Below are 27,525 nucleotides of genomic sequence, written 5' to 3'. Positions count from 1 at the left end.
GCAGCACTGTTTATAATAGCCAGGACATGGAAGCAACCTAGATGTCCATCAGCAGATGAGTGGATAAGAAAGCTGTGGTACATATACACAATGGAGTATTACTCAGCCATTGAAAAGAATACATTTAAATCAGTTCTAAGGAGGTGGACGAAACTGGAGCCGATTATACAGAGTGAAGTAAGCCAGAAAGAAAAACACCAATACAGTATACTAACACATATATATGGAATTTAGAAAGATGGTAATGCTAACCCTGTATGCGAGACAGCAAAAGAGACACAGATGTATAGAACAGACTTTTGGACTCTGTGGGAGAGGAAGAGGGTGGGATGATTTGGGAGAATGGCATTGAAACAGGTATACTATCATGTTAGAAACGAATTGCCAGTCTAGGTTCGATACAGGATACAGGATACTTGGGGCTGGTGCACTGGGATGACCCAGAGAGATGATATGGGGAGGCTGGTGGGAGGGGGGTTCAGGATTGGGAACTCATGTACACCCGTGGCGGATTCATGTCAAAGTATGGCAAAACCAATACAGTATTGTAAAGTAAAAAAAAAAAAAAAAAAGAAGAAGATTGCAAAAAAAAAAAAAAAAAGATGATGCTATGAAAGGGCTGCTTTCAATAAGCTAGCAAATTTGGAAAACTCAGCAGTGGCCACAGAACTGGAAAAGACCAGTTTTCATTGTAAACCCAAAGAAGGGCAATGCCAAAGAATGCTCAAACTACTGCACAATTGCACTCATCTCACATGCTAGCACAGTAATGCTCAAAATTCTACAAGCCAAGCTTCAACAGTATGTGAACCAAGAAGTTCCAGATGTTCAAGCTGGATTTAGAAAAGGCAGAGGAATCAGATATTAGATTGCCAACATACAATGGATCACAGAAAAAGCAAGAATTTCCAGAAAAACTTCTGTTTCATTGACTACACTAAAGCCTTTGACCGTGTAGATCACAACAAACTGGATAATTCTTAAAGAGATGGGAATACCAGACCACCTTACCTGCCTCCTGAGAAACCTGTATGGAGGTCAAGAGCCAAACATGGAAAAATGGACCGGTTCCAAATTGGGAATGGAGTATGTTAAGGCTGTATATTGTCACCCTGCTTATTTAACTTATATGTAAACTACATCATGCAAAATGCTGGGCTGGATGAAGCACAAGCTGGGATCAAGATTTCTGGGACAAATATCAACCTCAGATATGCAGATGACACCACGCTTATGGCAGAAAGTGAAGAGGAACTTAGCCTCCTGATCAAAGTGAAAGAGGAGAGTGAAAAAGTGGCTTAAAACTCAACATTCAAAAAACTAAGATCATGGCATCTGGTCCCATCACTTTATGGCAAATAGATGGGGAAACAATGGAAACAGTGAGAGACTTTACTTTCTTGGGCTCCAGTATCACTGCAGACGGTGACCACAGCCATGAAATTAAAAAATGCTTGCTCCTTGGAAGAAAAGCTATGACAAACCTAGCATATTAAAAAGCGGAGCCATTATTTTGCTGACAAAAGTGTCTAGTCAAAGCTGTGGTTTTTCCAGTAGTCATGTATGGATGTGAGAGTTGGGCCATAAAGAAGGCTGAAGGCCAAAAAATTGATGCTTTTGAACTGTGGTGTTGGAGAAGACTCTTGAGAGTCCCCTAGACTGTAAGGAGATCAAACCAATCCATCCTAAAGGAAATCAATCTTGAATATTCATTGGAAGGACTGATACTGAAGCTGAAGCTCCAATTCTGGCCATCCAATATGAAGAGCTGACTCACTGAAAAAGACCCTGATGCTGGGAAAGAAGGAAGGCAGGAGTAGAAGGGGACAACAGAGGATGAGATGGCTTGGATGGCATCACTGACTCAATGGAGATGAATTTAGGCAAGCTCTGGGAGATGGTGAAGGGTAGGAAAGCCTAGCATGTTGCAGTCCATGGTATTGCAAAGAGTCGGACACAACTAAGCTACTGAGCAACAACAAATAGCCATTTATCCCTACATATCAAATTAGATAATTGTTCCTCAATTTTCTATTCATGTCTTAACACTCAACTAAAGCAGATTAGAAGAAAAGTCTGGTTTCTCAGCTCATTTCCTACTACCTGATTTTTTAGGAGACTGATCTGTGTTCTCAAGATCCCACCATTTGCCAGAAGTGATAGCCAAAGGGCTTTCCCTGAAAGAATATCTCCAAGAAAAATGAACACAATCATGTTGTCTAATGGGAGTTCTCAATGGAACCAATCACCCTGCCTCAAAGATGTTATCTTTAGGAAATACAATTGATTTAATTGTGTTACAGTGGGATTAGTGGATCCTAGTTATTTTCCATTGCTTTCAGGTAAATCAAAGACACCTAGAAGCACAGCAAGCTTCTCACGTCACCAAGTGGGAAAAGAAAAATTGCAAGCCACCACCTTCCACACCACCACAAAATGTGAATTTGAACCAGTTAATCGGTTTATATTGTTCAGTTGAAAAGCCGATTCTTTTAAAGACAGTAATATATCTGTAGGCTCATTTCCTCTAGACCGTGTGTCTCAGGACTTGGTGATCTACTGCTTTCAGCTCCAAGGCTTCTGATTTTAAAGACTTTAAACGGCAATGATCGAGTGTGAAGCATAAGAGGCCGGGCCTGATTGGCCTTACTGAAGCAGACGAGATATTGTTATTATAAAGGGGGTGCCCCAGTGGGGTTATACTTTTTGCTTCGTGTTAGCTACTCTGCTTTCTTCATTTGGACAAGTTCAAAGACCCAGTTCATCTGACCATCTGCTCAAAGAACACCCACCGAAGTCAAAACCTCCTTTGTCAACTTTCCCACATAATCCCTTCTGTTGGGTTCATTTGGTTTTTTTCCATGGGAACACTCCACCGAACTTTTTGGCCGATCCAATATCCTTACCCCCACCCCCATCCCAAGCTCATCACTTCCAAGTACTTCCTTCTGTTTCCCAAACTCGCCAGTCTCTCTCTTCCCTCAAGGCCTTTTGCACCTGTCCTCTACCTGGCTGGCTCTTCCTCGTTCATCACGTGCTTGGCTCCCTCTCCTCCCTTATATGTCACCGTAAGCCTTACCTGCGCGAGCTGGAGGAGCCCCGCATGCCTCCAGTTATCTCTGATGCCGCCACCTTACTCACATCTTTCACAGGGTTTATCCTAATGTAGAGCTGCTCTGTTTCCTTATTGGCTGAGTTGGTTTTTTTTTTCACACTTGTGCAGGCCTTGACTGCAAGATTTGTCCTTGTTTACTGATACATCTCCCATGCCCAGCACGGTGACTAACACAGAAACTATGCTGCATGAGTATTTATTTATTGACTAATCTATTCAGAATTTCAACCCTGAAGAGGCTGATGACTCCAAAAAAAGCTGATGATTACTTACTGAATAGTCCATTCAGAATTTCAGCCCCAGAAAGCTTACTCATTGACAAAAATTTCTCCAAACCAAAATGCGCCTTCATCGTACATTTAGCAATCATATTTTTTAAAAATTATCTTTATCCAAAGCGCTGAGCCATGGGGATTTGCATCTCATATAATAATAACTGAGGTTGGAATTTGGCAGGTGGGAGGAAAAGTATCCATTCACTCCTCAGTTCAAGCGTCACCAACACTGTGTGTCACGTTCTGTGCTTGTCACTGAGGACACAGAATAATACGCCACGTTCCCTATATTTAGACAGCTAATGACAGTGAAAGTAACAGTTGCTCAGTCATGTCCATCTCTTTTGTGACCCCATGGACTTTAGGGAATTCCATGGAATTCTCCAGGCAAGAATACTGGAGTGGGTTGCCATTCCTTTCTCGAGGGGATCTTCCTGACCCAGAGATTGAACCCAGGTCTCCTGCATTGTGGGCAGATTCATTACTGTCTGAGTCACCAGAGAAGCTAATACCCCCGGGGAAAATATGGACACACTTTAAACCACAAAAACAAGTGAGACAGATAAACAAGAGAGGGCTACAGACTGAATGTTTATGTTCCTCTCAAATTCCTATATTGAAACCCTGATCCCCGCTGTGATGCTATCTGGAGGTGGGACTTTGGGGAGGTAATTAGGTCATGAGAGTGGAACCTTTATAAATGGAAGCAGTGCCCTGATAAGAAGAAGCGGGTAAGAAGAAGACAGCCACGTGCAAACAAGAGGGTCCCCATCAGACACCAGACCTGCCGGCACCTTAACCATGGACTTTCCAGCCTCCAGAACTGTGAGGCTGTTATTTAAGCCACCCTCTCGTGGTAATTCATCACAAGGGCCTGAGTGAATTAAGAGACAGAGACAGAGGCAGCACTGTGGAAGTAGGGAGAACTAACCCAACTTGGGAGGAAGTGCTTAAGACTTGAAGGACAAGCCAGGATTTTCCAGGCGGAAGAAGGCAATCGCAAAATGCTCAGAAAAAAAAAAAACAAATAAAAAGATTTCCATCCAATGACAGGCTTTATCCTTTTGTGAATTCCCCACCAGGGTGGTATTTGTGTTTATGTTTGTATTACAAAGACTATAATCAGCATCTGGGACTCAGCCATGAAGCTTTACAAGTCTCCAAAGGGTTTATAGATTAGGGACAGCCCTTTGCCAGAGGCTCTGATTTAACTGTCAGTTTCTCTTTAATCATAATAAAAGAAGAAACAACTTTGATGTGATGCTGGCTTTGCTGCTGATGACCAAGGAGACCTCCAGGAGATCAGTTCCACCTGGTTCACATCAGAAAGTCACTTGGAAGGGAGATGTTGACCCCGATATGGAGAGAAGTTTTGAAAATACTGAGGAGTGTGGATCTGGAAACTAGAAAGGAGGTGGAAGGAAGTGGAAGCTATGGTTTGGGGGAGGGAGCAACCAGAAAAGTACAAAAGAAATAATTATTTTAGGAAGGACTGAGGGGAGGGTTGATTCACCATATGGTTAAGAATATGGCAGTGGAGTCAGATGGCCCAGTGCTTGAGTCCTGTCTCTCTCATTTACTAGCTGAGCGGCTTTGAATGCGCTTCTTACTCTCCCAGTAAACTCAGCTTTTATGGTGTTTAAAATGGGCAGAACCACACCCCCCCATTACTGTTGCTGGAAATGAAATGAATGCATACCAGCTGGTGTAGTTCTAGTCTTAAAAAAATCTATTCTTATCTGATCTGATCTTATCTATTATAATAGAGTATGTTTTATATTACATTTCATTATTATTTTAGAGATATTGTTCTGTTGGTATCTCTAATTTTCTTGAAGAGATCTCTGGTTTTCCCCATTCCACTGTTTTCCTCTGCTTCTTTGCACTGTTCACGTAGGAAGGCTTTCTTAGCTCTCCTTGCTAGTCTCAGGGACTCTGCATTCACTTGGGTATATCTTTCCCCTTCTCCCTTGCTTTTCACTTCTCTTCCTTTCTCAGCTATCTGTGGGGTGGCAAAGAGTTGGACACTACTTAGCGATGGAACAACAACAACAAGAGGTATTGTTGTTATCAGTGATACAAGCTATTGTAAAGGATTGGGCACGATTGGGCACGTTCAACCCACTGTACCCCCAGACTCACTTGATCCTGACAAACTTCCGGCACGGCACGGTGTTCCTCACACACGTCTCTGTCAGCGGGTCAATGTCTTCCACGATGACAAAGGGGGCCTCCTCGAGGGTGACGATGCTCAGATGGTTGTCGTCCGGCTCACAGTCGGAGAAGGACTTGTACCTGGGCCACACGGCATGCCTCAGGCTCAAGGTCTGGTTCTCCCACTTGCCCACCTGCGGCAAAAAGACAGACACACGCTTGTGCTTTCCTGCACCACCGGCTTCTTGAAGGGGGAGTCCTCCCCCAGAAGAGGCACGGGAGAAGAAGTCCACCATCCTCGGGGCTTTCCGTTACCTACCTCAACACACACATCTATTGTACACTAAGAGAGATGGGGATAAAGGAGAAAGCAACCCCGTGCCCGGGACTCTCCCCAGACTGAGTAAATACGGGGCTGGAGACGAAGTACAGATGCTGTTAGAGCTCCCCAGCTGACTGTAACGTGCCCCCAGTGCTCAGGACCACTGATGTCATGAAAACAGCAACCAGGCTTCCCTGGTGGTCCAGTGGTTAAGAATCTGCAGGCCAGGGCGGGGGAGACATGGATGGGTTCCATCCCTGATCCAGGACGATCCCACATACCACGGAGCAACTAAGCCCGTGCGCCACAGCTACTGAGCCTGCACTCTAGGGCCTGGGAGCTGCAACTACAGAAGCTTGTGCACCTCGGATGCTCAGCAGCAAGAAAAGCCACGGCAATGAGACGCCCAAGCACTGCAACTCGGGAGCCGACCCGCTTGCTGCACCTAGAGAGAAGCCCGCTCAGCACTGAGGACCCAGCACGGCCAAAACTAGCCCAAAAGGAAAAAGGAAAAAGCAGGGACTTTTCCAGTTAGAGAGGTCTGGACTTAAATCCCCAGCTCTTACCAGTTGCTAGCTGTACAACCCCAGGCAGGCTCTTAATCACGATGAACATCTGTTTTCTCATCTGTAAATAGACACAATTCCACCTACTTTATAAGGATGTCATGGGAATGAAACAAGGCATTTTGAGAAAAGCCTACAGCCCGATGCCTGGCAGGTATTAGGGACTGTGTAAACTCTCCCTGTAAGTATAGAAGAGAGACAGCGAGAGGGAGAGAAATTTAACAAGTGCTAAGAAAGAGAGAAAGAGGAAAAGGAAGAAGTCCAAGAGCAAAAGGGAGGGAGGTCTGGTGGGAGGATGAGAGCCTCCCTTCCAGCTCAGATGGGGTTCTATTTAAGTTGCAAATCAGGTGAGCTTTTATCAGTCAGGCACAGAGTGGAGACTTTTGCTGCTTAGCGAACACTGAGAGCTGTCAAAACAGAATCGATTGTGTTCCCTCCCTGCAGCAGCCGGCATCTTAGCAAAATCAAATTGAAGGCTGTATGTTTTGAACCTTAATGTTATTTGACAGCTTATTGGCACTCTTCGCATACACACGGGGGGAAAGCTGCCCCCAGCTTCGCACTTTCTCCTTCCTACTCCTGCTCCCACATGCAACTGCTTGACACCGCAGGTCAGTGCTTTATTTGTAGCATCAACCTCAAGGAAAAATACCTCGTCTGAAGAGCTAAGTGCTGAGAGTCCGGGCTTGTCTCTGTTGACGTGACCCTCTCATCTCTCCTCCTGTAATGTAAGTGTCACCAGAAATGAATCTCAGGCCCTTAAAGAGAATTCAGATACGCTGGACACTGGGAGAGGTGACGGGGTGTCGGGAGAGAAGGCAATCAGTCTGTTCTCAGAGATGACTTCAGCATCTGGACTGGAAAATGTTTGCTGCTTGTCGAGAAATGTGCCACGTGGCCAATTACAAAACTGCCCAGCTTCACGAATACCTTCCTTTTTAAGTTACGGAAGGCGGTAGAGTAATTTGGACAAATAAACACATTCATCGCCTCATGCTGTGATGTGTAACACAGGATAGAGAGAAAATGGAGCCCATCAAATCTGTCATTCATTCAACAGAGATTTATTGAACGCTGGCTAGGTTGCTGGCATGTGCCTGAGAACAATGAGGGACAAAACTTATCACTTCCCTGCCTTCCAAGCCAACAATAATAAACATGCAAATAGATGAAGAGATATTCAGGCTCTTCCTTTTGGAATATGCTACATCCATCCCTTTCTTTTCCGTCTCTCTTAGAAAACTCAAACATAACCTTTAAGAGACTGGGTAGTTCAGTGGCCAAGACAATGGCTTTTGGAGTCAAACGGAACTAAATGCTGATCCTGGCTTCACCCATTAGCTAAGCAGCCTTGAAAAAGTGGCTTAACCTTTCTGAGCTTCGCTTTACCTGTAGAATGTGGATGGACACAGCATATGCTCTCAGGACTATAGTGAGCTTTGAATAAGCCAAAAATACACCTGAAGCGCTTAGTACAGAATTTCCTTAGAATGTAACATACATGGCAGATACTATTATGTTATTAGCGTGGTTGTGCTAAGTTGCTGCTGACTCTTTGTGACCCTATGGGCTATAGGCTTCTCTGTCCATGGGATTCTCCAGGCAAGAATACTGGAGTGGGTTGCCATGCCCTCCTCCAGGGAACCTTTCTGACCCAGGGACTGAACCCGTGTCTGTTATGTCCCCTGCATTGGCAGGCAGGTTCTTTACCACTAGCACCACTTGGGAAGTTAGCATGTAAGATATAGCTCAAATATGACTTAATTTGCAAAGGCATTCCCATGTTCCCTGGTAATATAGAACATTGCTCCCAGCTCCCCCATAGCATTTGAAGCTATAATTATAACAATGTCACTTCTGAGCACTTCTGTGTGCTAAGGAAATATGCCAATATTACCACTTTGCTTAATCCCCACAAATCCCATATGATAAAGATTATTACTCCAACACCACAGTTCAGGGAACTAAAGCACAGAGAAGTTATGCAACCTGCCCAAACTTGCACAGCTTTTTAAGTGGTGGAGCCAGAGCTACACCATGGAATCATCTGAATCCAAAGGCATTTTCCCACTAGTGCTCCTAGTAATGGATCTGCAGTAATCATGTTATTGCTCCAAGATCCTCTCTTCCTTGCAGAGACAACTCCTAAAATCCCAAGGTAACACACACAAATAGAGGCAAAGCCCGTTGAGTTAGCAGAATCTTCAGTGACGTCACTGACCACATCACATACTCTACACTGTGGGAGGCAGGCAAAAGTTCCAGCCCAAGGCTGACTCACGGAGAGACAGGCTACAAAGGGCTATGAGTCCCTGGAGTGCAGTAACTTCTGAGATCTTCTCTAACTCCCTTCCTTCCCAACACATCTAAGTAAGCACCCATGGGTCAGCCAAGGAGGGTGGAAATATGCGGTGGGTGGAAAACTTGATCCGGAGCTGAAGCTGCTGTGTCAACATTGCCCTGGATCCTGAGAGCTTGCACCTCCTTCTCAGAGTCTGATGGGCTCCTGTTCCAAACACCAAACGTCTCAACTCTTAAGATTTTTTCTAGCAGACTGGGGAGAAACAGACAACCTTCACTTTCCCCTCCTATATTCCTATTTACAAAGGGCTGTAATGAGTCTGGGGTTTGTATACAGATTTAATAGAGATTCATTTACTCTGTAAATATTTACTGAGTGGCTTCTAGGTGTCAAGCACTGTGCTAGGCACCAAGGATACTGTAGTGCAAACAGCAATATTTTTACTTGCATTGAATTTTTAGGCTAATTGGGAAGACACACATGAGTCAAATAATCATACAAGAATATATACATGCAAACTAGGAGGAAAAAAAAAATATGGGTCTAAGATTGGAAAGAGTGAGAAAGAAATCCCAGAAGGCTTCCCCAAGGAGGTGGCACTTAAGCTGAGATTGGAAATCCAAGATGAAAGGATGAAAGGATGGAAGGGGGGCACTCCAGGCAGGCAGGGGCCAGATGATGTGAAGCCCTGTAGGTCCTATTAAGGGGAATTGAGATTTACCCTGAGAGTTAATCTAGTCTGTTATCTGGAACAAAGAAAGAAATGCAGAAATCATGATGAATATGTGTCCAAACATAATCTGCCTAAAAGTGGAAGCTCTTTACTTCCTCCATTCATTTTTTTTCTTTTTTTTACGATGAAAAAATTTTAACTCATACAAAAGTAAAATAGTAGAATGGATCTCCATCTTCCCATTATCTAGCTTCATTCATGACCAACTCATGGCCAGTCCTGTCTCATTTATACTCCCAGCCACTCCTCCCATATAATACTGAAGGAAATCCCAGACATCATAACATTTCATTTACAAATCCTTAATTTGATTGAAATATCTAAATTTCCATTTGCCTAACAATATTATACCTTCACAATCTATATATTTATGTCTATGTTTTTTAAATTTAAATTTATTTATTTTAATTGGAGGCTAATTACTTTACAATATTGTATTGGTTTTGCCATACATCAACATGAATCCGCCACAGGTGTACACGTGTTCCCCATCCTGAATCCCCCTCCCATATCCCACCCTGTACCATCCCTCTGTGTCTATGTCTCATTCATTAGATGGTGACACCTCAGTCTAGCAGGGATATGTATATATATTGGGTTGGCCCAAAGGTTTGTTCTGGTTTCTCCATAAGAAGGTATGAAAAACATAAGAAACATTTTGGCCAACCCAATATATTATATAAATATATGCATATTAATTGGTTTTTAGGTCTACAGCTTCTAACTCACGGCCTGGCACAAAGGACTTAAGGGATAGCTGGTGATGGAAAGAATGAACATAGCACACGTGGCAGAGTCTGTAACATTAGATCACAGTAGTTTGTATTGGTTAATCCCAAACTCCTAATTTCTTGCCTTTCCTCTTTGGTAAGTTTGTTTCCCAAGTCTGTGAGTCTATTTCTGCTTTGTAGATAAGTTCATTTGTATCATGTTCTTTTTAGATTGCGCATATGAGTGATAGGCTGTTTGTCCTTCTCTGATTGACTTCACTTAGTGTGATAATATCTAGGTCCAGAGATTAATAAGCACTATTCTTAGCACTTCGGGCTTCCCTGGTGGCTCAGATGGTAAAGAATCTGCCCGCAATGTGGAAGACCTGGGTTCAATCCCTGGGTTGGGAAAATCCCCGGGAGAAGGGAACGACTACCCATTCCAGTATTCTTACCTGGAGAATTCCATGGACAAAGGAGCCTGGCAGGTTACAGTCCATGGGGTCACAATGAGTCAGACATGACTAAGAGACTAACATTTTCACTTTTTCACTTTTCATTCTTAGCACTGTTTTAATTTTTATAAACACCATATACACGAGAAAAAGGTGTGGGCAGATGATTTTTATCTCTTTCATGAATTTTTTTTTTTTTTGGTACTTGAAAACAGTCCCAAATTAACCCAAATAGGTTGTATGGGACAAGGAAAAAAAAAATCTTTATCTTCAAAATAAACTGAATTTTGGTGAGAAACCTTTAAACGCTTTCAGCGAATAAACTGAAGTTTTGAGGACAAAGAAAAATAATTAACCTTTAATGGAGAAAAGTGATCTTGTTAAAAGAAGTATAGAAAAGGAAGATTAATTTGCAATGATTTTTTTAACCATTCTTATTAATAAAATTTAAATGCTGTGCTTTTAGAAACCTAATTGCTCTTCAGCTCCTAAAAGGAGCTGTTTAGTGAAAGGTCAGTGATTACTTATCAAAATGTTCAGCCAAGATTTTCTCAGAGAAAAGATAATTTCGTCTCCAGAAACTGTCATAAGTTAGTATTCATCCCTTCATATCTGGGTAAATCCATGGAAGTGTCACAGAGGCTGCAAAAGGCTGGAAGAAATGAGGTTAATAGATATTCGAGACTCTCCTTTCAAAGAGGTGAGACTGATTGTATTGGATCTATTCATGAAATGCTTTTTGTTGTTCAGTCACTAAATCCTGTTCAACTCTTTGTGACCCCATGGACTGCAGCACACCAGGCTTCCCTGTCCTTCACTCTCCCAGAGTTTGCTCAAACTTATGTCCATTGAGTCAGTGATGTCATCCAACCATCTCATCCTCTGTCACCCCTTCTCCTGCCCTCCATCTTTCCCAGCATCAGGGTCTTTTTCAATGAATCGTTTCATTCATTTCCAATGAAATGCTAACAAGAGACAATTAAAATCACCTCACAACTGGTCTCTCCCAAGCCACTCCTAAAAATGTACACCTAAACACCCAAATCATAGCTCTATCTCTACTCAAACCCTTCCATGTCACAGACTGCCCACAGAATCAAATCCAGTCTCCTCTTATGTTAATAGACCCCACAGTATAGATTCCCATCAACCCCAATACTCTCTCTTTCTATCACTTTTTCCATCTCTCTTTTGTACACCCTATACATGGTGGTGGTTTAGTTGCTAAGTCATGTCCAACTCTTTGCGACCCCATGCACTGTAGCCTGCCAGGCTCCTCTGTCCTGGAACTTTTCAGGCAAGAATATTGAAGTGGGTTGCCATTTCCTTCTCTAGAGGATCTTCCAGACCCAGGAATCAAACCCAGGTCTCCTGCATTGAAGGTGGATTCCTGAACTGCAGGTAGATTCCTGCATTGCAGGTGGATTCTTTACCAACTGAGCTACGAAGGAAGACCTCACACTCTATACATACCCTCACACTAAAACATATACATGTTACATCTTCAAACACAGATACTCTAACACCTACAAATATTCACACATGTATGTATGTATATATGTGGGTACAGTTGACCCTTGATCAACGTGGGGTTTAGGAGCACTGACTGTTCATGCAGGCAGTGAGGACGTGGCCCTCCATATCCATGGTTCCTTTATATCTGCAGATTCAACCCCTGGGGACTGTGCAGTAAGTACTACAGAAATTCACTACTGAAAAAATTCATAGAAGTGGATCCACCCGGTTCAAACTCATGCTATTCGGACTCTTTGCGACCCCATGGACTACAGCCTGCCAGGCTCCTCTGTCCATGGAATTCTCCAGGCAAGAATATTTACTGGAGAGGGTAGCCATTCTCTTCTCCAGGGGATCTTCTCGACCTAGGGATTGAACCCTGGTCTCCTGCATTGCAGGCAGATTCTTTACCAGGGTGTGTACGTATATGTACACACATATATGTATATATATATGTGTGTGTGTGTATATATATGTGTATATATGTACATATACATATACATAATACAGATCATATACTTTACACATATCATATACTTATACATCTATGCATACAGCTACACTCATACCTACTTGAATTCGCTATGCACACATATACAACTCACCTCCACATACCGGTATAATGACACACACATACATACCTGACACACACCTCCACTCTCACTTACAACACTAAGCCACAATGACACGTACACTTTTCACTTCTCACTGCACACACCCTGCATGACACCCATGCCCCTTCTTTGCCTCCACTACCTCTTCTGCCTGAAATCCCTCTCCTTATCATCTCCACTGACTGGAATCCTGTCCATTCTTTCCACTTCCAGCTTAAACACCACTGCTCCCCTGCAGCCTAGTTCTCCAGCCAGAGTGCATTTTTGAACAGTCTTTTTCCCTTGAATTCTCCTGCGTGTTCGTTCATAAGCTCAGCACATGTGCATCCAGGGCTTTGCACTATGGCAGGCTCTGCAGGAGGCTCTGGGGCTGCAGCTGAGACTAATCCAGACCTGGTTCTTGTCCTCAGACTTTCCTGTCTGTTGAGAAGAGGAGTTGGAGCACACGGGATCTCATGAGATAACATGAGATCATGAATGCAATAACTCCCATGCTGGGGTAGGCACAGGATGCCACTGGAGCAGGGTACATCCTGCTCTGCAAGGAAACCAAAGATGCTCCTCCTACAGGAAGTGACTTCCAGCCATGAGCCAGAGCAGGAGAGTTGGTGCGTGGCTTGTTCTGGAGTTCCACCTTTGTTCTCAGGGTGAGAGAAGAGCGTAGCAGGAAGGAGATGGGTACTATAAGAAGACTTTTAACTGGGGGAGGGATAAAATCAGTCTGATGTATTAGGACACTTCTTTTCAAGGCAGTGCAGAGAAAGGGGTTGTGCCTAGAAGATTCTGAACGGAGTAACTGGTCAGGAGGCAGTTAACCTGGAGAAACCTGGTATAGGGCCATATCGAAGTGGTGGGGGGGGCTTGCATGAACGGTCAGGACCCCAAATTGTTGGAATCAATACAACTTAGAGACCAACTCTATGACTGCTTGCGGGTGGGGAGCAAGGGTTCAGTTTGCCCTGAATTATAGAATATCTGGCCCAACCAGACTTTCCTACCTCCTGACCCACACCAGCTATAGTACAGTGTTTACCACAGGCCGGTTCAATAAATATTTGCTGAACTGAACTCGATTCAGACTGTAGCACAGCATCAATTTTTACTTAGAATTCAAAGTTAAAAGAGGAAACTTGCCTATTTACTCAGATCCTCTCCTTGGAGAGAAGACAATAGGGATTGCAAAATTAAAAATCAGAGAAGAAATTTATTAAAACCGATGATGAAACCAGAGTTCACATTGCCTGGGCTCCAGCTTGACTGGCCCCAGTGAGCTCACTGGGTGATATCATAACCAGGTGGGGGAAGAAGCCTTAAAGCGAATGCTTCACATGTGCAGAAACACCAGAAGACATTTCACTCTGGGTAATAAGCAGTGATTTACTCCCAAGCTGGAGAAAATGTGAGGAATTAACTCTTCAGGAAGATGAATTTCAGGAGAAAAACAGAGCAAACAGGAGGCCAATTTCTCTCCACCTGAAATATAAAGTATTTCAAAGGACATAAGATTAATGTCCATGAAGGGTATTTAAAATGACTTAATGTCCGTATTTAGCATAAACAGTATCATCAATTTCCATCACTCCCATGCAAATGTAACACACAAGAGAGCTGATAGCACGGTTGCTGCTGCTGCTGCTGCTGCTGCTGCTAAGTTGCTTCAGTCGTGTCCGACTCTGTGGGACCCCATAGATGGCAGCCCACCAGGCTCCCCCGTCCCTGGGATTCTCCAGGCAAGAACACTGGAGTGGGCTGCCATTTCCTTCTCCAAATATACACACTGCTGCTGCTGCTAAGTCGCTTCAGTCGTGTCCGACTCTGTGCGACCCCATAGACAGCAGCCCACCTGGCTCCCCTGTCCCTGGGATCCTCCAGGCAAGAACACTGGAGTGGGTTTCCATTTCCTTCTCCAATGCAGGAAAGCGAAAAGTGAAAGTGAAGTCGCTCAGTTATGTCCGACTCTTCGCGACCCCATGGACTGCAGCCCACCAGGCTCCTCCGTCCATGGGACTTTCCATTCAAGAGTACTGGAGTGGGTGATAGCACGGTTACGCACGAGTAATTCTGTGTCTTCGGCTGCTGCTTGAAACCAAAAGCAGACCTGAATTTGATTGATCTGGAAACTTCACAGCAAAGATGTCTGAGCCACAACTGTGACCTGATACCAAATTGAAATATGTTCTATTTGGAGTAGTTCGCAGTTGAGTCTAGCGGTTTGTTTGTGAATCGATTCAATCTATGGTTCCTTCAAGACAGCAGGAGTCTGTGAAACTCGATGTCACATTGGACCCCAGCTTTCCACTGCACCCTACAGTCAAACCAGCTTCTACAAGGAAACTGCTGAAAAGCAGGTGTGGACCAAACCTACTTTGTCCTGTGTCATGGGGCCTCAGATAGCCACTGGCAGAGTGAAACTAAGAACTGCTTTTCAGGTGCTGAAGTAAAGCACCCACTTCCTTGGAATTCATGGTCTTAAATGCAATTACTAAAGGTTGTTGGATTATGAAACTTTAGCAGGAATAAGAACCTCTCCTTGGGGGCTGATTAAGAATGCAGACTCTATGTATACACTACCATGTATAAACTAGATCACTACTGAGGACCTACTGCACAGCACAGAGAGCTCCACTCAGTGCTCTGTGGCGACCTAAATGGGAAGGAAATCCAAAAGAGAGGGGATACACGTGTACGTAGCTGATTCACTTTGCTGTACAGCAGAAACTAACCCAACATTGTAAAGCAACTACACTCCAGTAAAAACTAATTAAAGACACCAAAATCAAGAACCTACTTATAGCACAGGGAACTCTACTTAATATTAACAACCTATATGGGAAAAGAATCTGAAAAAGAATATATATATACAAAACTGAATCACGGTACTATGTACCTGAAACTAACACAACATAGCAAATCAACCATACTCTAATATAAAATAAAAATTTAAATTAAAACAAAAAGAAAGCAAACTCCAAGGAGAAGGAGGGAGGAGGGATAAATTAGGAGTATGGGATTAACAGATACACACTGTTTCATATAAAATAAACAACAAGGATTTACTGTGTAGCCCAGGGAACTATATTCAATATCCTGTAATAATCTATAATGGAAAAGAATCTGAAAATATACATATATATATATGTGTAACTGAATCACTCTGCTGCATATCTGAAACTAATACAGTATTGTAAATTAATTATACTTCAATTAAAATGAATGAATGAATGCACTCTTGTAGATCTCTGGAGTCTCTGCATCAGTAGATGTGGGATGAGGGAGGCCCCGGAACCTAACTTTTTAACCAGGATCCCAGGTCGTTCTGTTCTAGGTGATCTAAGGACCACATTTTGAGAAGCCCCTAAAGGACTTCCCTGGTGGCTCAGACGGTAAAGCGTCTGTCTACAATGCAGGAGACCTGGGTTCCATCCCTGGGTCGGGAAGATCCCCTGGAAAAGGAAATGGCAATCCACTCCAGTACTATAGCCTGGAAAATCTCATGGACAGAGGAGCCTGGCAGCTACAGTCCACAGGGTCTCAAAGAGTCGGACACGACTGAGCGACTTCACTTTAAAGAATCATACCTGTGACTACCGGCAGGATTAAATACAGCACACAGAAAAGGAGGAAGTCTGTCTTCCTGGGTTTCTTATGTCACCAGTAGCAACTGCCAGCAGATCTAAATGAGTTTAATCAGCTATTAGAGCCTTAATTAAATTCCTCTCAGTTGAAATTTCAGAATTGCTTAATTGTTATACAGCTCACATTGGAGCAGTTGATTTTTTTTTTTTCTCCTATAACAACTGTTCTCAGGATAATCTAATATCTTTATGGATAACAGCATCAGCTGTCTTAGGACTTAGCACTGAACTGGTAATTCAAAACGTGTTTTGATCGCTGTGATTTCCATGAACAACCTGCCAACTTGCTGCTTCCATTCTCCTCCTGAGGTTCAGCCAACACGAGAAGAGCTCAAGGCTGGGTAAACCTCACATTTAAAGGTCTCTGGAACAAGGAGCCTCCATATTCTTCAGAAGTCCATTTATTATCTTCAGTTCTCCAAAGTGTCTGTTCCCAGGTTCCTGGGGATGGAGATAAGTTCTACTTCTTTGTTTTACTTTTGAAAAAATTTATGTATTTTTATTAGTTGATTTTAATTGAAGAATAATTACTTTATAATATTGTGGTGCTTTTTGCCATCCATTGACATGAGTCAGTAAAATTCATTTCTTTTTAACTGGAGGATAATTGCTTTACAATATTGTGTTGGTTTCTGCCATACATCAACATGAATCAGCCGTAGGTATACAGATGCCCCCTCCCTCCTCAACCTCCCTCCCACCTCCCACCCACTCCACCCCTCTAGGTTGTCACACAGCGGCCTGGGTTGAGCTCCCTGCATCATACAGCAAATTCCCACTGGCTATCTATCTTACGTGTGGTAGTGTACATGTTTCCCAGGCTACTCTCTCAATCCGTCCCTCTCTCTCCTTCCTCCACTGCGCCCATGAGTCTGCTCTCGATGTCTGCGTCTGCACTGCTGCCCTGCAAATAGGTTCACCAGTACAATCATTCTAGACTCCTGCATGCTTTTAAAAAGGGGTGTGTCCTGGTCATTAACTAAACAGTTAAGAGTGTTTTCTTTCTCTTCTTTGGGTTCACCTTGGAATGACTTAACATTAGAGATTTGAAAAGCCAGCAAAAAATAAAAAGGAGGCCTCTCTCACAATTATTAATACTAATTAATCTTTGAGCCCTCTCCTGGGAGTCCTTCATTGTGAAACTTCTGTATCAGCCAGCCCTCCAACAGGCTGTAATAATAATTACTAAATAATTAAAAAGTATAATAACTGGTATGTCTTGAGGCACGGTGATCACCCTAACATGGACTTTCTCATTTTACCCTCAGAACTCTGTATGGAAAAGGACGTCAGTAAGTCCATTTTACAGACTGGGAAACTGGGAGCTGATGTGACTCAACCAAGATCAAAAAAGCCACTGAGAGCACATGGAGGCTGAGCTCAGGCCATCAGACTCAAGCACCTAGGCCATCACTGCTGCTCGACATTCCCCAGGGTGCCATCAGATCTGGTCTGGGAGATGTTAAGGCAAACAAGGGGAAAGAGGGGACATTCTGTGGATGAAATGGAAAGACCTCACTGCAGGCAGCAATATCCCGGGGAGCTGGGACACCTGAGCTCAGCCTCTCCACATGCGTGGCCTGTCTCCTTTAGAGAGGGGTAAGGTGTTCTTTTCTCGTGAAATACAGGAGGAAAGGAGACTACAGCCAGGGACGGCTGCCATGTGGTTTTCTTTCACGTTTGCCAATTTCCTCAGTGTTCCTGTAACTTGATTCTTCTAAGGACCTTGAGTTCCACCCTGGAACATGCCTCTGACACACCAGCTCCACTGTCTTCTCCCCACTGTGACCTAACGCCCTGTATACCACGTAGGTATTTAAAATAGTCACTCTGTGTGACTCTAGGTCTGCAGAAACAGCTTAGAAGGAGATGTGAAGGAAAATGGGACAATCGCAGAACGTGGAGTTGGGGAAAATAAGCACCCAATATTGGACAAGAACTTGGCCCAAGATCAGTCTTCTATTATAGCAGCTGTGATAACCGCAAATATTATTTGACACCTTTGCAAAGACAATTTGGAAGCATGGAAAAGGTTTTTCTTTTGACCTTCTAAGGTACTTCTGGGTAAATTTCAAAGATCAGTGTAGTTTCTACTTGTAAGATAAATGAAATGCCATTTGCAATCTGGCAGAGTAAATAGCTCTTTTTTGAATATTTACTTGAAGGATATTTAGCAGCTCTTGGTTCCCTTGGCAGAGTTGCCAGTAAGAGTTAGGAGGTGTTAGAAAGTGAAAAGTGTTAGTTGCTCAATTGTGTCCAATTCTTTGTGACCCTATGGACTGTAACCTACCAGTCTCCTCTGTCCATGGGATTCTCCAGGGAAGAATACTAGAGTGGGTTGCCATTTTCTCCTCCAGGGTATCTTCCTGACCTAGGGATTGAAGCGGGGTCTCCTGCATTGCAGGCAGAGTCTTTACCATCTGAGCCATCAGGGAAGCTCAGGAGGTGTTAGAAGCCCTTCAAAACTGGGCTGATAGCTCAGAGGGCCCCACATTCCTTGGGATTCCTAAGTCATTCTCACCAGCCTGAAAATTATGACTAGGCTGGATATGAATACAAACATGACTCTTCCTCTTCCTCTTGAACAACTTTTTTTCCCCCCCCCGTGAAAACCTTGCAAAGTGGCAAAAAAAAAAAAAAAAAAAAAAAATTGGGGGGCCTTGTGTTTAACAGCTTCTAAAAGGAGATAAAGTGAAAGCTTCTCAGTAGTGCCCAACTCTTTGCAACCCCCGGGACTGTAGCCAGCCAGGCTCCTCTGTCCACGGGGTTCTTCAGGCAAGAATAGTGTAGTGGCTTGCCACTTCCTCCTCCAGGGAATCTTCCCAACCCAGGGACTGAACTTGGGTCTCCTGCATTGCAGGCGAATTCTTTACCCCTGAGCCACCAGGAAGCCCTAAAAGGAGATAAGTTCCAGGTAATTAAATCGCAGGCTGAGGAAGCAAGAGACCTTAATGCATCAAACCTGACTTAAGGGATAAGACAGGCCAAAGACTCATGGTTTTCCTCACTCAGCATTATGTAAAGAAGCCAATTCCATTTGGATCTCAGCCTAAACACTCAAAGTTAACCTCATTGACAGTGTCTGCAGAGTTTTAAAATAAGGTTATAAGACCTGGGGGTATCGATCAGTGGCAAAGCATTTCATCCCCTCGCCCGTGAAAAGTTCTTGGCTTGTAAAAGTTGACGGGTTTGGAACACTTGGTGTCAGGTCCCCGATGGGCATTGGTTCTTTCATATCTGGGGCAAGATAATACATTTAAGTCTCTGTGGTGGACATCTTCCTTCTTCTAAACAAAAGGGCGAGCCAGGGGTTGGTGCCTGAGGCCCTTCTGGTTATTACAAAGATGCTAACGAAAGCCATCCCTGTGATGAAATGCACACAGATGAGAATTTCAATTCACCTTAAATAAGACGGTATTTTCACAATCGTTTTTCTTAGTGCAGCTCTGGCCCCAAACTACTTTGCTCCAGGCTTTTCTGAACCCTAAAGTATTCCAGAGAGAGGATCCTTTGAAATACTAAAGCCAACAGAAGATTTAATGGTGAGGAAACAGTAATAAGCTTAACCACAGCTTTGCCCACTGTTAAAAACGTGATTATTAGAAGGCAGTGAGGGAGATGAGGATCCCCTTGGGATGGACCAGATAAGACTCACTCTATTCAGTAAACTGAGCCTCAGTAGCCCTCCACTGTCAATCCCATTTCATCCAAACCAATTGTCCCCATCTTGGACACTAATTAACAATGCCAGAATCCGGCACAGTTACTTGGATGAAATGAGAATCTCGGTGACCATCCAGGGAGCTAGTGGCATTCCTTATCGAATCCTACTGGCAAACTCACAGTTCAAAAGAACCCTAGACTTGAAGTCAGAAGACTCAAAGTCAAGTTCCATGATGATACTTCTGAGCCATGTCATGCTAATGAAATACAAACTTTTCAGATTCACACACATTGTAGCCAAAGGTAGAAGCCCAAGTTGCTTGATGATTCTGAGCGTTCACAACCAACACACAAAACTGTTTTCTAGGCTTTTGGTCAGTTAGGGTTGGATGACATTGATCCATTGGTTAATTCACCCAGTAAATGTTTATTGAGAGCTTACTATGTACCACACACTGTCTTAGCACTGGTGATACAGCAGTAAGTGGACTCTGAGCTGGTGGTCAGCCAACTCAGACCCCAGGGCCAGTAGTTTTTGTACAGCCTGTGAGCTAAGGATGGATCTTATATTTTTAAGTGGTCGAAAACAATGGAAAGAATAATATTCTGTGACGTGAAAATGATGAGATCTGAATTTCCATGTCCGTAAATAAAGTCTGATTGGAGCATGGCCAAGTTCATTTTTCCTATACGCTGTTTACGGTTGCTTTCCCACTAAATCAGCAGAACTTGAGTTCCTGCCATACATACAGCATGGCCCGCCAAGCCTAAAATATTTACTAGCTGTCTTTTGCATAAAGTGTTTACCAAGCCCTGATCCACGTCTCTGTCTGTAAGTGACCTGACTACTAATAGGGAAAATACAATGCAATACAATGCTCTCAGAATTAGTTATAAACTAAAAGAGAAAATGACAGGTACTGAGAAAGGAAAGGTGAAACAAACACAGCGGGGAGAATAGGAAATGGAAGGGCAGATCTGAAGAGGGAGGGGAGACACTGCGAAAGGAGCAGCAATTGAGAGAGGCTGGAGAGCTGGCAGAGGAGTTGGACAATCAGCGTGCAGAGACAAGACTTCTTGGTTGAATGAAGACTGCAGACCAAAGCATAGCAAGGGAGCTTAAGGGACATGTTTGTAGACTAGGAAGCTGCCCCAATGGGATGAAACACACAGTGTACAAAGGGGATGAGCGAGAAAGAGGAATAAAAGGATACAGTGGGACAAATTATAGAAACCCCTGGATACTGGGCTGAAATTGCTACATGCAAACTGCAATCTGGTTGCTTTTGAGTTCAAAATGGCAACTGGCCCTGGGAGTCCCTTGATGACTTAGCACCGGAGATAGTACTGGTGATTTCACACATGTGTGGCTGGTATTTATCGCTTTCCACGTCTTTCGGCATTGTCCTCTTTTCCAATGATTGCACCATTTGCTTCATAAATATGTTCTTATTTGCCAGACTATCTGGATAAAATTAGAGGTCAGTTTATTGACCTCTTCTCCACCGGCCACCTCCAGCGCATTTGAGCCACTCATTCCCACGAGGGGAAATTCACTTAGAAATGCTTGACTTCAGTGATCCTCAATTTAGATAAACCCACAGTGCTCTCACGCTGCTGTCCTCATGCCCCTTTGCCAGCATCACTTGGCCATGGTCCCAGGGTCCTCTCTTTTCTGTCCACTGATCTACTCACTCGAGCCTTTACGTCCTCCCCATTCCAATGCAGACCTCTCCATCAACATCGATGGACGCTCTGCCACTTCCACAGCTATCACGCCCCACTTTGTCTTCCTGTCACACCTGCCCAGCACCACCTTTCACCAGTTCAGTCAGTCCGGCCACTTCCCCCTCTGTAGATCACTCTGTAAACCAAAATATAGAGGTGGAGAACATCACATAACCGCAGAGACCCTTTTGAATGTAAGGATTCCCTCCCTGACCAGCAGTTCTTTCCCCTTTTCCTGCCTGGCTCTCTTCCATTCCCTGGGAACTATTTCAAACCTTCACACCTGCCCACGAGGGACTGCAACTCCTCCAGCTCCATCCTCACTCCCAGCTGATGAATCTGCCTCTGATTTCACAGTCTATGGATGACCCATAAACCCCCCAAGCTTACCTGTCTCTGCATACCTGTCATCCTTCGCCCCTCCTCCACTGATGCCAGGGAACTCTTTCCTACTAATCCCATCAGCTGTGACCTGGACACACTCCTGCACCAATCTCTCCTCTGAATCAGGCCTCATCAAGGTTGCCAGTGACTTTCTCATCATGAAAGCCAACAGGTGCATCCACTTGACTTTGAAAGTCACTCCCATTTTCCTTGAGTCCCCTGCCCTAGACAGTCACGATCCTCCCCTTTCTGGGTGAGTCCCCACCTCTTTGACTTCCCCAGCTCTGTCAAAATCCAAGCCCCTCTTTCTCTGCACACATTTCACACTCCCTGCCCCTCCCTCCTGCCCTCACACCTCTTGTTCAGGCATCTATTACTCACTCTTCAGTTATCATCTCTATGGTGACCTTTCTCAGACACGGCTGTCTTTCACCAGCTCCTCTTCTTAGCCTCCAGGAGAGCTCAAACTCTATTAACAGAGTCAGAGCAGAACTCATCATCTTACCTTCAGTGATTTTATTTTATTTTTTTAAAAGCACAATATTTTCCCCCATGTGCCAAATATGAGTTCTTGAAATCTCAACCCTGGAAACAGTCCTTAATTCACCCCTCTCCCTCCACCTCCATTTATGTGAAATCAATTGCCAAGCCCTGCGAGTTCTAATATTTGAATATTTCCCCTTGTCCTCTTCTTTCCTAAGTCAGACCACCCCTCAGTCTTGGTCTTCGCCTCTTTCTGGTTCCTGCCACCGTCTCCAGACTGCTCCCCCACCCTGCCAGACAGCACGCCTTCCAGCCTCTCCTCCCCGCTGCAACCCAAGCCAACACTCCAAACATCCCTGCATATATGACCATTCCAGTCTCTCCCTTAAAGCCTTTGGATGGTTTTTATCTACACTCGAAATCAAGTGAACATGCCTGACCATGCCCCAAATGACCCAGTGCATCCCAGGCGTCTCTAGTTCTCTGCCTTCATGCCAGCCTCCTTTCTGATGGCCAAATCCCACACATGGACTGCTGAATCCCATAGAACTAATCCTAGGCTCCCAAGTACATCAAGCTCCTGTCTCAGAGACAGGTATCCACACATGCTCCTCACGCGGCACACACACACACAAAATGGCACCCTTCGACTTGCCCTTCAGAACTCAACTTAGAGAATACCTCTTCTGGGAAGCAGACCCTGATGATCCCAGAACACTGGCCAGGTGACCGCCTTGCTTGTCTCAGAAAGTGTTATGAGTACCTGCACACTCACCCGCCTGCCCAGCAGACCCACTGAGCGTGGGCACTGTGTTCCATCACCTTAGTATCCCTTACACCCAGTCCAGGGCCTCTTACAGAGTAGATACGTAAATGTTAATTAAGCAGACAACTGAATAAGTCAATATCCCAACATGCCCACCATAACCATGATCCTCCTGTAATAACTTGTCAACTTTATTTGGCTTCTTCTGGTCATATGTACTGAAAATAATGTGGATTTCGGACTTGGCTGAACTTGAGCCTGCATATATCAGCTATTATGCTCACTAGCTGTGCGACCTTGGCTGTGTTTACTTGTTTACTTCCTGGGCCTTAGTTTCCTCCTCTGTAAAGTGGGTATGCTAGGAGTAATCGTATCATATGACTGTTGTGAGAATTAAATAAAACCAGGCCTACAGAACAATTATGACTCTGTGTGCCACTTGGCCACTGCTGCTCAACCAGTGCCAGGTGCCCTCATACACAGGGCTCTTGTGGGAATTACATGAGTTGCTTATGGGAAACTCCCAGCCTGGTCCATAGCAGGTATTCAGTCAAGGTTAGTTCACTCCCATCTACAATGTGCAGGTACTCTTGAAGTTGAAGTTAACCCCTAAATGTAGGGCACAGACTGTATCTTCAGAATAGGAGAGAGCAAAACATTAATTTTACCAAAACTCCAAGCCGAGGTGTTCTATACCAAGATAACCCTTTGGAAATGCACTTGCTTTTTTCCCCCAAAGGGAAACAGATATGTTCTTCACCTACTCTAGATAGAACTGATATTGCCTATTAATATAATTCTGTGCACAGAATTCCTGCCAAAAGCAGCCCAGTGTTATTTTAGCTCTAGCAATAAATCCAGAGGCCTGACAATTATTTTTAATTCCATTTGCTGGTTTGAAATTCTGCAGAATTAACGCATACCATTAATTTTGTAACTATAAATGTAACCCAAGCCTTCTTGGATCCTTATGCCCCAAAATACAACCTTATGAATGTACTTTTGAATTCTCAGCTGGTGAAGAAGCTGTGTTGGGATGAAAAAGAAAAGACATATAAGATGGAAATTTCAGATAAACTTCCAAGACATACTTGGAACAATCACCCTGGCCAAAGTGCTGAATGTTACTGTGAGGTTAATAATATAAAATCCCCAGAATTTATATAGCTCTTTGTGGGTTACAAGTTGCTATTTATTATCTCATTTCATTTGACCTTCATTGCAGTCATATGAAGGTAGAGGAGATATTGTTACAATTTTTCAGAGCCATAAACTACTGATCATTCAAGTAACATGGGCCAGAAGAGGACAGCAGATGCGTGAAAGAACTAGAGAGTTTTCTGACTGCTGGCCCAGGACTTGCTTAATGGTCTGCATTTTAGTATTCAACTCCTTGTGTGGGACTCAAACAGAAAACAAAGGGACAATGATTCGTTAGTATGTTCACCTTTGAACTTGGAGCCCAGCTCCTTTGAGAAAAGAGAATACCAGCAATAGGTTTTCAGAAACCCACTCAAAATGCATAAAAAAACCCAAAACCTGGTAATTGTCATTAAAGAATCCATATTGCACTTTGCATAATAATTCCCATTTGTTAAACACTTTCCACTGTGTACCAGGCCCTTTGCTGGCTGTTTCACACACATTATTTATAATCTCTCAAGTTATGAAGTGGCTGGGTGACCATGCCGCAATTAATTCAGTTCTCTGGCCTCAATTTTCTCATCTGTAAAATAAAAATCATTATGAAAGCTACCATTTAGGGCTCTGGTGAACATAAATTGTGATAATGTATGTGATATGCTTGGCTCAGGGCCTGCGGCATAGTCACTGCTCAGAAATCGTGAGGCTCTGTGCTTTCATTATCTGAAATCATGTCAGAAAAACAAACTGCGTGCTTTTCTCACTTGCATCCTCGACCTCCGGCAGCCCTGGGTGACATCCCTGCGTTTTAGAATTCAATTGAGGAAGATAATAGAGCTCAGTGGTCAAAGTATGGGCTTCATAATCAGACAAATGGGAGAGGGCCAAAACTCAGTTCAGATTCTTGGATATTTCCTGTCTGAAGTCCAGGGGGTCGCTGAGAGTTGGACACGACTCAGTGACTTCACTTTCACTTTTCACTTTTGTGCATTGGAGAAGGAAATGGCAACCCACTCCAGTGTTCTTGCCTGGAGAATCCAGGGACAGAGGAGCCTGGGGGGCTGCCGTCTATGGGGTCGCACAGAGTCGGACACGACTGAAGAGACTTAGCAGCAGCAGCTGTCTTATTTAGTTTTCTCATTTATAGAATAGGATGATAACAGTACCCATCTCATTAGGTTCTGTGTGAATTAAGAAAGATCTTACACTTAAAGCTCTTTCTGACATGCAAGAAGCATTTAATAAATGGTAGCATTAATATCCTCACAGAAACCCCATGAGGTGTGTATTACCATTGGCTCCATTTTACTGATGGTGAAACTGATCAATCTGAGAAATACAAGGAATGACAGCATTGACTTGGGTCTCACAACTATCAGCTCCTTTTTATTGTTATTGTTTAGTTGCTAAGCTGTGTCCAACTCTTTGCGATCCCATGAACTGTAGCCCACCAGGCTCCATGGGGTTCTCGAGGCAAGAATACTAGAGTGGGTTACCATTTTCTTCTCCAGGGGATCTTCCCAACCCAGAGATCAAACCTGTGTCTTCTGCACTGGCAGGCAGATTCTTTATCACTGAGCCACCAGGAGAGTCTATCAGCTCCTGTAAAGTTGATCAAATACTCCACTCTCCTAAATGTCTCAGCTACCAGCCAGTGCCAGGCTCACCCAGGCCATCAGGCCTTGTCTGCTGACCGTGGTGCTGACCTTTGCCTGCCTGGACCACTCACTCCCTTACCTTTGGACACGGATTCAGGATTTGGGCTCTGGATTAGACACATCTTTGTCTCCAACTTCTGTCCTGATTGATTTTATAGTATAACTGGATGGGTGTCCCACATTTCTGAATCCTCATCCATTTTCTATGAGATGACAATTTCTGAATGCAAAGGTCAGGGTGTCATTTTGATAATGAAACCTAAATCCTACGTGGATTCAAGGCACCAACTTGAATGCTTCTGTGGACAGAGATGTGTACAGTCCCTGCCAAGGAACCCTGATCAAGCATCTTACCCCATCTCAACGTCTGCTTCTCTTTTACCTCTAAAATGAGGTAAATGTTCCTGCTTTTCCTCTAAGTAGGGTGGGTGTTAAGATCTCTATCCAAATCAGATTCTTGCCCTCCTTTTCTACCATCTAACTGCCTATGCTCCAAACACACTTTAATTGTGGAAAGAAAAAAGATATGCCATCAGCTATAATTTGCTGCACACATAGAGGTCATTATGATGAAAAAAGATACAAAGAATCAGAGACAGCTCAGATTGCCTCTTTCAACTTTAAAGTTAAACATAATATAACCAAGGGAACATTGGTTTCTTCAAGTCATTGTAAAACTTCCTCCAAGTGAGTAAGAGTTGACTCTTGTCTTTTCTCAACGTCAGTGTTTTTTCCCTCATGTGCATTCCCAGTGGAGTCTTTATGTGCACAAGCAGAGAAATCAAGATGGTTCTGTCCCTATCCCCTTCCTCCTCAAACAGGTCCCTTCTGTCTTTCTAATTTGCAGAATTATAACACAAATGGAAGGGAAATAGACTCCAGGAACTCTATAGACATGACAGCTTCCCTGGTGGCTCAGACGGTAACACCTGCAGTGCTGGAGACCTGGGTTCGATCCCTGGGATGGGAAGATCCCCTGGAGGAGGGCATGGCAATCAACTCCAGTATTCTTGTCTGGGAAATCCCATGGACAGAGGAGCCTGGTGGGTTACAGTCCATGGGGTCTCAAAGAGTTGGACATGACTGAGCAACTAAGCACACAGCAGAGATATGATTGCAGTGAGTTTTTAAAAATATTTTCAAAAGACAGTGGCTACAGATAATAAATGTATGATGGAGTAATAAGGGATGAATATGCAGCGCATTGCAAGAGTGGGGGGTGATGATAGCCTTAGATTTGCAGAAGAATGTTAACTGGTTTTGCACAAAGATGCAAGAGACTGATTACATGGCAGATCTGCACA

General features: G+C 43.8%; 1 protein-coding gene across 1 annotated transcript in view; it reads right to left on the bottom strand.

Annotated features, from left to right (window-relative positions):
• GRIN2A (glutamate ionotropic receptor NMDA type subunit 2A) overlaps positions 1-27,525 on the bottom strand; it is a 436,390-nt gene that overhangs the window by 91,381 nt on the left and 317,484 nt on the right. Inside the window, exon 4 of the mRNA XM_052664054.1 lies at positions 5,533-5,738. Coding sequence (XP_052520014.1) covers positions 5,533-5,738 — 206 coding nt within the window. The remainder of the gene's footprint in view (positions 1-5,532; positions 5,739-27,525) is intronic.

This window comes from Budorcas taxicolor, chromosome 2 (assembly GCF_023091745.1).
Source record: "Budorcas taxicolor isolate Tak-1 chromosome 2, Takin1.1, whole genome shotgun sequence".
In the NCBI taxonomy this organism is placed as follows: domain Eukaryota; kingdom Metazoa; phylum Chordata; class Mammalia; order Artiodactyla; family Bovidae; genus Budorcas; species Budorcas taxicolor.
The sequence above is the reverse complement of the archived record's forward strand: the minus strand, read 5'-3'. Positions and strand labels throughout refer to the sequence as shown.